Below are 10,959 nucleotides of genomic sequence, written 5' to 3' on the forward strand. Positions count from 1 at the left end.
GTAACTTCTTAAACCTTGAATTTAACCAATTGAAAATCCTGATTATCATTTGTGTATCTTTGATTAGCGGCTGCCATCATTTTTCGTAAGAGATTATTTTTTGCAGAATTTGTTTTTGGCAAAAATGAGCTAAATATTTTTTATTACGAGTAGTAGGTACAGCTTCCGAGTGAGTTGTAGATACCCCTATAGTTGTCAATTTTATTAGTTTATTACGCTGCTCTGACTTGAAAAATAAAATTAGTTTTTCACACTTCAGCGAAGACTCTTTCCTTCAGAGATTAAAATAAATTTAACAACGGTAGCGAAAGGATAAATTTGCAATTTTTACTTGTACTGCTGTTTATAACTATGCTCATCCAGGAGTACACGACGATTACAAATTAGAGATGTGACCAACAACATCAGTGAGTGCGATATTTAAACCAACATTGTTAACTTGAGAAGACGCCTCAAAACCACATGCAAATATTCTATAACTAAACATCCTCCACGTATACAGGAGCAAAATACTCCACAGAAATTAACAATATCATCACCTTGCTGATTACTCTCCAAATATCAATTGGTCTAAAATACCTTCATGCCTTTTCTTCTGTCGAACAAACTTGAGAGCACTTGTGATACTGATATTTAACTTAACGCTAAAAATACCGATGTTCAAATACATATTGTATCGAAAGATAAAACAAGTCAATTTGTCTTTTCTAACGTGGGTGGTATCTGTCTGTTGTTTCTCAGGTTAAACCGTGTATCCTCTGCAATTCAAAATGTTTAATCTCGCTGCTGTCGAGGATACGCCCAACACAGTCAACATACTGCTGATGGGCGAAACTGGCGTCGGAAAATCAACTTTCGTCAACTCCTTCGCCAACTACATTCGCACCGACGACTTCGAGAAGGCAAGAAAATTACCAACTCCTCTGGTACTCATCCCCACTCGCTGCACCGTCTACGGCACGAACTCCATGGAAGGCCAAAACCTGACCGTCGGCTTCGACGAGAACGAAACCCAAGACGTAGGTTCCTCTGCCACGCAGTGCGTCAAAAACTATATGTTTCCTTTGGAAGGCGAAAACTTGCTTCTGCGCTTCATCGATACACCAGGACTCGGAGACACGGCGGGTCCTGACAAAGACGACAAACACTGCGAAGCAATTTTGTCGTACTTATCGCAGCTGGACAAGATTAACGCGATTTGTCTGGTGATGAAACCTTTGAATGATAGGAATACGGTGCATTTTAGCTACTGCGTGAGGAGGATTTTGTCGCAGTTGCACAAGAGCGCGTGCGACAACTTAATTTTTTTGTTCACTAATACCAAAGGCAGCGACTATACGCCCGGCAGCACTTTTGCTCTGCTGAAGGAGATGAAGGCAGAACTGGCGTCTAAACCGCCGTTTGTGAACATCCCGTTGGAAAAAAACAACGTCTTCTGCTTGGACAACGAGTGCTTTAAGCACTTGCTGGCTTTGAATTTTAAGATCGAGCTCTTTTCACGCACCCTGGAAAGCTGCGTGACGAGCTGGCAAATTTCCTGCGAGGAAATTGTGAGGTAATTAGATAATAATATAAATATAACAACCAGTTTTTGATCTAAATTAAATAACTATCTACCAGAGGTTTGACGTTTCAGGTTTATCAGATATGTCCAGAATTTGCCGGCCCACAATGTGAAACGGACTATAAGCATCAACGAAACTAAAGAACTTATTCTGAAATTGTCGAAACCGCTGTTCGATATTTGTCAGTTGATGCAGGAAAACATCACCATTCTAAACACGAAAGAACAGGAATCGGCTAGAGCGAACCAAACAATTGAAGAGCTTAAACGAAATTTGTATAAACCTGTAGTCGATATAGAAATTGTAAAACTCGAGAATTCTGCTATGGTTTGCACAGGGTCCAAGTGTGTTGACAAATTAGAGGTAACCACGAATCTCTTCTGGAAAATTTTTAGGCTAAAAGTGAAATGATTTTTAGGTGGGTCAGATCACGAAGAGTGCCTACAGAACGAGATGCCACGAAAAGTGTTTCCTGAGTGCCGTCACGTACGACGTCGTAGGCCATTGGCTTCTTGCGACTTGCAGCAAGATGTATACATTCCGATCTGCGCCTTCCTGCAAGCACTGCGGCTGCTCCTACAAGTTACACATGATAACTTTCTACGATACAAAGCTAGTTGAGAAGTCAGTGTTCAGCGAAGATGTTGTGTCCGATATTGACAGCGAAACGAAGCAGCTCCAAAAACTTCAAGAGTGCATCGACACAATAAAACGGGAAAAAGGCGAACTTCAGCAAGAACTGGATTACATAAGCGAGTGTACTGCGAAGTTTGCGTGTTTTCTTCAAAACAACGCTATAACGTCGTCGTACGACAGCTTCCATGAATACGTCTACTTGTCGCTTCAAAGGTAGAGAACTGTTTTATGTAAAAGAGAACACGTTTTTATTTCATTATTTTAGAGAGAAAAGTCTTGGGGACAGAACTAACCAGGCTGTGGTGAACAATTTGACGGAAATTTTGACCAGACACGAGAATTTGGTGAAGGTACTGAAGGAGAAACTTTCGCGTGATGTCGATCGTACAGAAGTGACAGCAGAAAGTCTCTACAAAGATGCGCAAGAACTCTTTAACCTGAAGCATGCGGGGCCCAAAATTAAGGAAATCTTTGACGCCAGAGCTGCTTGTATGAAGAATGCGGTCAAACCTCCTTTCAAAACTGTTGTGGCTGAGAAAATCCCGAAGTGGTTTTTCAAACGTGGCACAGTGGCACGAACGTGAAAATACATGGCCAAAATTGCTAACAACACTGTCTATATGACCAAAAAAGGACAGGTTCTTTAATTTTTGTAAAGGAATATAGGTAGATATAGAGCACAACAAAGGTCTTTGTAAAATGTTTCTTTTGATATTTCACCCAAATTTCGCTTGTATTGCAATAAAGTTGTTTATCATACACATCTACAAATGTAACTCTATGAAAAAGGAAGAAAATTCCTCGTTTTGTTAAGGCTGACGGTGTGCTTTACATCATGAGGCTCCAGTGCTGTAACGTAATTCATGAATCTAAAAATTAATCCAGAGACGATTTTTTTATTATTACAGAGATAACTCAGCGACCAGGATAGATTTGGTAGATGAGTTATATAAAAATAAAAGTTGACTTTCGAGGGAGCCAATGTGGATGATCTGGAAAAATTATCAGATCTATGAATCAGATTTGTATAACTATAAAAATCTGATAACTCAAGAAGCTTGGAATACTTGTGACTTCTCCTTATAATTATAACGTAATAATGTTCGTGAAAACAAAATGAAGTGAACTTGAAAAAAATTGGTCAAAGGTTGCTTCGACAGAATTTTCCTCGCCCCTGAAGCACATCCCGCTTCTTTGAAAAATTACTTTACTAGAACGGGGACGACAGAGTAGAGAATAATCTTAATAAATTATTCGTCGTCTGAGAATTTGTTTGATCTACAGACCAAAGCACACTCAGGCCAATGTCGACCCTAAGCGTTCGGAAACGATTTGACTTATAAGCCATAATCCGTGATCTGATACACATTCTAACCGGTTTCGACCATAATTTCTACTGTTTCAACTTTCGAATTCTCAGTTTTTCGAAATTTTACTTTGGGGACTCTCCAGTTTACTCCTATTTATTATTCAATTTTTGGATTTTACAATTTCGCAATTTTTCAATTTCTCGGTTTTCAGTTTTTCTCTTCAATTTTACGATTTTTAAATATTTCGATTTTTCAATTTTTCAATTTTTTCAGGTTTCGACTTTTCAACTTCACTTTTTTGATTTTTCGATTTCTCAATTATTAAATTTTTTAATTTCTCAGTTTTGGACATTTCAGTTTTGGGATTTTTCAGTTTACTTCCTATTCAATTTTTCGATCTTACGATTTTGCAGGTTTTTGATTTTTCAATTTCTCGATTTTTTTAAGGTTTCGATATTTCGACTCTACTTTTTGATTTTCATTTTTTCGATTCTTTAGATTCTCAGTTTTGGGATTTTTCATATTTCTGTTCTTCGACTTTTCCAATTTTGACTTCTGGATTTTTCGTTGTGTCGACTTTTTACTTTTTCGATTTTTAAATTTTAGATTTCTCAATTTTTTGGTATTTTAATTTTTCAATATTTAAAATTTTAGACTTTTCGATTTCTCGATTTTTCATTTCATCTCTTCCATATTTCAATTTTTCAAATGTTTCGATTTTTTAATCTTTCGATTTTTCGACTTCCCGGTTTTCGATTTTCAGTTTTTCAATTGTCGTTTTTTCAATTTTTCGATTTTTAAATTGTAGATTTTTCAATTTTTTGATATTTTAATTTTTCAATATTTAAAATTTTAGATTTTCCGATTTTTGGATTTTTCATTTCAGTTCGTCGATATTTCAGTTTTTCAAGTTTTCGAATTTTTCAAATGTTTTGATTTCTTAATCTATCGATTTTTCGACTTCCCGGTTTTAGATTTTCTGTTTTTCAACTGTTTTTTCAAATTTTTGATTTTTCAATTTTTCAAATTTGACATTTATAAACTGTCAATTTTTCGATTTTTCAATTAATCGATGTTTTGATTTTCCCATTTCTTGACTTTCGAGGGTTTCGATATTCCTGTTCTTCAATTCTTTAATTTTTCGATTTTTCAGGTTTTTTATTTTTCATTTTTTAGTTTTTTTAAGGTTTCCATTTTTCAAGTTCACTTTTTGGATTTCTCGCTGGCTTGCCATTTTTCAATATTTCGATTCTTCGACTTTTCGATTTTTGGCTTCTGGAGTTTTCGATGTGTCGATTTTTTTACTTTTTCGATTTTTCAATTTTTCGATTTCTTAATCTTTCGATTTTTCGACTTCCCAGTTTTAGATTTTCTGTTTTTCAATTGTCATTTTGCCAAATTTTTGATTTTTTAATTTTTTAAATCTGACTTTTATAAACTCTCAATTTTTCGATTTTTCAGTTAATCGATGTTTCGATTTACCTGTTCTTCAATTCTTTAATTTTTTGATTTTTCAGGCTTCTGATTTTTCAATTTTTCGATTTTTTAAGGTTTTTATTTTTCGACTTCAGTTTTTTGATTTTTCGATTTTTCAGTTTTTAAATATTTCAGTTTTAGGATTTTTCAACATTTCAATTCTTCGGCTTTTCTATTTTTGACTTCTGGATTTTTCGATCTGTCTACCTTTTTACTTTTTCGATTTTTCAATTTTTGGATTTTTAAATTTTAGATTTTTCAATCTTTTGATATTTTAATTTTTCAATATTTCTTAAGAAGAACAGGAATATCGAAACATCGATTAATTGAAAAATAGAAAAAATTGAGAGTTAATAAAAATCAAATTTGGAAAATTAAAAAATCGAAAATTGGGCAAAATGACAATTGAAAAACAGAAAATCTAAAACCGGGAAGTCGAAAAATCAAAAAATTAAGGAATCGAAACATTTGAAAAATTCGAAAACTTGGAAAAAATTGAAATATCGAAGAACTGAAATGAAAAATCGAGAAATCGAAAAATCTAAAATTTTAAAAATTAAAAAATGTAAAATTCAAAAGTCGAATTTTCGATTTTTGGCTTCTGGAGTTATCGATGTGTCGATTTTTTTACTTTTTCGATTTTTCAATTTTTCGATTGCTTAATCTTTCGATTTTTCGACTTCCCAGTTTAAGATTTTCTGTTTTTCAACTGTCATTTTGCCAAATTTTTGATTTCTTAAATTTGACTTTTATTAACTCTCAATTTTTCGATTTTTCAGTTAATCGATGTTTCGATTTACCTGTTCCTCAATTCTTTAATTTTTTGATTTTTCAGGCTTCTGATTTTTCAGTTTTTCGATTTTTTAAGGTTTTTATTTTTCGACTTCAGTTTTTTGATTTTTCGATTTTTCAGTTTTTAAATATTTCAGTTTTAGGATTTTTCAACATTTCAATTCTTCGGCTTTTCTATTTTTGACTTCTGGATTTTTCGATGTGTCTACCTTTTTACTTTTTCGATTTTTCAATTTTTGGATTTTTAAATTTTTGATTTTTCAATCTTTTGATATTCTAATTTTTCAATATTTCTTAATCTTTCAATTTTTCGACTTCCTGGTTTTAGATGTTCTGCTTTTTAATTTTTCGATTTGTTAATTTTTCATCCCGATATGTCGAGATTTGATTCTTTAGGTTTTCGATTTATAAGTTTTTCAATTTTTTATTTTGGCCTATTTCGGTTTCTCAGTTTTTCTAGTTTTCCAATTTTTCGTTTTTTGATTTTTCCGCTTTCCCAGTTATTCAACTTTTAACTTTTTCTTTGTCGATTTCTCTATTTTTCGATTTTTCGACTTCATCACTTTTCGATTTCTCGTTCTTTTGATCTTTCAATCTCTCAGGGTTAAAAAAGACAACTTACCAAATCACTATCTTGATTTTTTACTCGTTTTAGAAACATTGTTTTCAGCATAAGATTTGTTGGTTAATTGTTTCAGCTTATCATCGGCATCGTTCCGATTTGGGGTGCACCGTTGGGTGGTAGGTACATTGTTTGTTGTACTTTTCTTTTCGGTGGTCGATGACATTTTGAAGAGTTATTGAAGTTTCATAGAACATTTGAGGAATGTGTGTAGTTGTTATCTTAAGATAAAATTAGCCAAGGTGAATTCGTCAGTTATCTAGTAATTTTTTTTTAACGGAAAAACCCGTTTGTGAATATATACTCGTAATTATACATGAACATGATGTACTCGTAAATAAAGAAATGATAGGTAACCTCTTACAGTGATTAGCGGCTGCTATCATTTTTCGTAAGAGATTATTTTTTGCACAATTTGTTGTTGGCAAAAGAATGCTAAATACATTTTTACTACGAGTAGTACAGCTTCCGAGTGACTTGAAAAATGACACTACTGAAATTTTGGTCCACGAATAAAACTTTTAATAATTTTGACCACTGAGTAGGTCTTTTACAAAATTTAATACATGTTAGCACAGACAGTATAAAAATAATCAAATACAATAAACATACTGACGGGCAAAAAACCCGGCCACCCTGAAATATTTATTCATTTTAGTTTTTTAAAGTGGTTTTGCGAATATTTCAAGGCGGTGTATAAAAAGTAAAATTGCAAAATCTAATTCATAAACCAGTTTGGTATCTTTTCGGTAAATATCGACTTCAGCCCAGTTTTGAACCCTTTTTTGGCACAACTAGCCCTCGCTTCAAAAATTTCCTTAATCTTCGGCCCCATATGCTTCAGCTTGAACAGACTTTCGGCATCCCGATAGATACTCTCTTCGGTAATTTTTTCCGCGTTTACACGAGCCTGATTTTCACTTATAGCTTTGATCAGATTTTCGTGACGGCGCAAAAGCTCTGTCAAGTTCACGACGACGTCCATATTGGCTTGATTCCCGAGACTCTTCTGCCTACAAAAACCGACTCAATTGCTACCAAAACCCCTCAACTCCTTACCTTTGAAGCGACAAAAAAATATACTCCTTGAAGTTGTCGTACGACGACGTTATCGCATTATTCTCAAGGAAGTAGGCGAACTTCGCGGCACACTCGCTCACGTACTCCAGCTCCTTCTCGAGCTCCTTCTTCTCCTGCTTGATTTCTCCAATCAACGCTTCTATCCTCTCGCGCTGCTTCTCTTCACTCTGAATGTTCGACAGGACGTCTTCGTCCACCATCTGTTTTTCAACGACTTTAGTATCGTAGAAGATAGTCATGTGTTTCTTATAAGAGCACTTGCAATGTTTACATTCGGGGAAAAAACTAAATGTCATTTCGCTGCAAGTCACGAGACTCCAGTGGCCTATGATTTCGTACGTAAGGTAGCCGAGCAGACAAGGGTCGTGACAGCGTTTTTTGTAAATGAACTTTGTGGTATTCCCGACCTTAAACGAAATGGGTCAAGGTTTTTCCCGACAAGGATTGTAGTGTCTAAGAAGAAATTTTTACCTGGACGGGTTGTATGCAGCTCAGGTTTGTGCAAACTGTAGCAGAGCGGTCCATTTTGATAATTTCGAGGTCTAGACCTGGCTTGTACAGGCTCTTTTTGAGTTCTTCGATCGTCTGGTTTGCTTTACTCGATTCTTCTTCTTTGGTTTTTAGGTTTATGATCTTCTCTTGGAGGAGTTGGCAGATGTCTGACAGCGGTTTAGATAGTTGTAGGATGAGGTCTCTGGTTTTGTTCACGCTGACGGTTTGCTTGACGTTGTGGGGGTCCAATTTCCGGATGTACTTGATAAACCTGAACAATGTGTGAATTTTATTGTCATGATAAGCTAACACTGTGGGTTCGTACCTCACTATTTCCTCACAGGAAATCTTCCAGCTGATCTTACAACTCTCCAGCGTCCTCTCATTCAACTCCACGCCGTACTCCAGCGCCAACAAATGCTTGAAACTCTCATTATCCAGGCAAAAAACGTTCTCTTTCTTGATGGGAATCCTCACGTGCGGCGGCTTCGCAGCCACATCGTCTGCCAACTTCTTCAAAATCGCGAACGTCGCCCCAGGCCTGTAGTCGCTCCCTTTGGTATTAGTGAACAGAAAAACCACGTTATCGCACGCACTCTTGTGCAACTGCGACAAAATCCTCCTGACGCAGTAGCTGAAGAGCACCGTATTGCGATCATTCGACGGTTTCATCAGCAAGCAAATGGCGTTGATTTTATTTAGCTGCGCCAAATACCCCAGGATTCCCTCGCAGTTTTGATCGTCTTTGTCCGGCCCCGCCGTGTCGCCGATCCCTGGAGTATCTATGACCCGGATGACCACGTTGTCGCTCTCCACCGGGAACAAGTAGGTTTTGACGCCCTGTGTCGCCGACGAACCCACGTCCTGCTTTTCGTTCTTGTCGGAGCCGATGGTCAGGCTGCAGTCCTCCATGGAGTTCTCGTCGTAGACGGTGATGCGGGTGGGGATGAGCATGAGGGGTTTGGTTTTTGTGGCGTCGGCGAACGTGGAGAAGCGGATGTAGTTGGCGAAGGAGTTGATAAAGGTGGATTTGCCGACGCCGGTTTCGCCCATGAGGAGGACGTTGATGGTGTTGGGGAGGTCCTCGAGGTCGTCGCAGTCGGGAGGCATTTTGGAGTGCGGCTGTTATTACAGTGAAAAAATAACGATTGCGACAAAACGCGAATGATGAATGGCAAGAGAAGTTCGGGACATCACCGACGAGTTGCCACCCACACGAATAAAAACAAATAGAAAAATTACTTACGGTTGCGTAATGTTGCACTTGAAGGCGCGGAAGCTCTTGGTGGTACGTGGAAGATTGTTAGTTAATTAACGAATAGTGTATTAAAAACTAGGAGCGTTTTTGTTCTGGGTTTTCTGAGTAGTCATTCGTCCGAAGTCGATCGAAGGTTGCGAGTGAAGCTAAATTTAGAATCGGGCCGCTCCCACCAGCCCAGTGTCAAGTTCGTCGGAAAAATGTGCAAATATTATGATTTTCTGTTTGTTAAAATAAATATAGTAAAAATTTGCAAAGATAGGGCTAAAAAGTAGAAAGGTTTTTTGTGAGGAAAGTAATAATTTTTTTTGTTACTTTTAAGTATGCAGGCAGCCGTGCGCGCGTGGATAGTGTGTTGCCTATATTCATAAATTGACGTTTTCGGAAAGGTGTTTAAAAAACGATTTGCTCATTTCACTATTTATTACACGTTAAGAACGTTGTTAATTTTTTTTAAATACAATTAAATTAAGCCATTTTGACATTTATTTCTGGTAATCACATACGCTGTTGATCACTTCTTGCTTGATTCGCGTGTTTTCGATTGCATCCATAAATGCCTTAAGGTCGTCTTCCTTTATATCTGGACCTGCTTGTCGCACTCTTGTTTGCACTTGTTCATACTCCTTTAGCAAATTTTCAAATTTGACTGACCGCTGCGTACCGCTGGAAGCAACAGGATTGTGAAACAAAAAATCGAAATGTGGTGGACACTTACGACAAAAAAGACATTAGCTGTTTTTTGAAAGCGTCGCCTCCCGTTCCGTTCCTTTCTAAAAATATTTCCATCTTAGCTATATTCTCCAAGAAATTTTTATGGATGTCCTCTTGTTGCCTTTCCACTGATTTGAATGCATTTTGGATAAAGTTTTCCTGATTTTTCGCAATCTCTGATATGCGGATGAGCTTCTCTTGCATGTCGTCTTCGGTTCGGGTCTTAAAACACTTTAACTGCCGTGTGGGTCTTTTCTAGGGGTGGGGAGTATTTGACGGAACAGGTATTTCGGAACTGTTACCAACGTGGAACAGGAACAAGTTGTTATCGAAGATTCGAAATAACAGTTATTCGGGATAAATCTGTTCCTTTAAAATAAAAGTCCGCAAAACTGGTTTTATAAGTGAAACTAGCGATTTGCGATGATAAATTTAAATATATAATATAATAATACAATAAATAATAATACATATAAGCAGAAAGGTAAAAAATAGAGAATTATTTGGAATAAAGAATTTTATTTAATAAAGGCACTGTTGTAATTGGATGCAGTGATACAAAATATTCAAGATTTAATATATTTTTTAATTTAGTTTTTTTTTCCAATAAAATAGTAAACTAAGAAATTAGATAACAGCAACGAGAAACAACATATAGGAACGTCAATTTTCTCTTACAGGCTACGTTGGTTATAAATAAAAATTATTAAATCTTTATATTAAATCAAAAAAAATCTTAAGTAACAATTTCAGATTCCGAAGGCAAAATCCGAAGACCAAAATCGTAACGTAACGATAACGAGTACGTAAAGAACAAATAACAGTTTTATCTGTAGCAGAGCCGCATAGTAGGTATACGGGATGAAAGTGTTCTTCCTAGGAAACGCAATAACAAATTGTTCCAGAATCACTGTTATTTGGAACTGTTCCTAAAATGGAACAGTAACAAATTGTTCCTGTTCCTCAAAAAAGTAACAGTTCCCCATCCCTAGTCTTTTCGACGCACACGGCTCG

At 36.3% G+C, this 10,959-nt stretch overlaps 3 protein-coding genes across 4 annotated transcripts; 1 reads left to right on the forward strand and 2 right to left on the reverse strand.

Annotated features, from left to right (window-relative positions):
* Positions 1–663: 663 nt before the first annotated feature.
* On the forward strand, positions 664–2,962 carry LOC135136942 (uncharacterized). The gene is made up of 4 exons (XM_064066438.1): positions 664–1,555; positions 1,637–1,928; positions 1,984–2,414; positions 2,467–2,962. The coding sequence occupies exons 1-4, from the start codon at positions 771–773 to the stop codon at positions 2,783–2,785; spliced, it is 1,827 nt and encodes a 608-aa protein (XP_063922508.1). The 5' UTR covers positions 664–770; the 3' UTR covers positions 2,786–2,962.
* A 3,938-nt stretch (positions 2,963–6,900) lies between these two features.
* LOC135137026 (uncharacterized) lies at positions 6,901–9,548 on the reverse strand. 2 transcript variants are annotated; one of them, XM_064066567.1, is made up of 5 exons: positions 9,220–9,548; positions 8,299–9,095; positions 7,953–8,244; positions 7,461–7,681; positions 6,901–7,414 (listed from the first exon to the last, which is right to left on the reverse strand). In XM_064066567.1, the coding sequence occupies exons 2-5, from the start codon at positions 9,081–9,083 to the stop codon at positions 7,120–7,122; spliced, it is 1,593 nt and encodes a 530-aa protein (XP_063922637.1). In that variant the 5' UTR covers positions 9,084–9,095; positions 9,220–9,548; the 3' UTR covers positions 6,901–7,119. The 2 variants fall into 2 exon arrangements, with proteins under 2 accessions (XP_063922637.1, XP_063922636.1); XM_064066566.1 differs by having other exon boundaries at positions 7,461–7,888.
* Positions 9,549–9,635: 87 nt separating this feature from the next.
* Positions 9,636–10,431, reverse strand: LOC135137033 (uncharacterized). The gene is made up of 2 exons (XM_064066575.1): positions 9,950–10,431; positions 9,636–9,897 (listed from the first exon to the last, which is right to left on the reverse strand). Exons 1-2 carry the CDS (start codon positions 10,147–10,149, stop codon positions 9,717–9,719), a joined length of 381 nt encoding a protein of 126 aa, XP_063922645.1. The 5' UTR covers positions 10,150–10,431; the 3' UTR covers positions 9,636–9,716.
* Between the last annotated feature and the right edge of the window lie 528 nt (positions 10,432–10,959).

Source organism: Zophobas morio, unplaced genomic scaffold, assembly GCF_036711695.1.
Source record: "Zophobas morio isolate AGI-343-1 ecotype UQ-CSIRO unplaced genomic scaffold, CSIRO_AGI_Zmor_V1 ptg000028l, whole genome shotgun sequence".
Lineage (NCBI taxonomy): Eukaryota > Metazoa > Arthropoda > Insecta > Coleoptera > Tenebrionidae > Zophobas > Zophobas morio.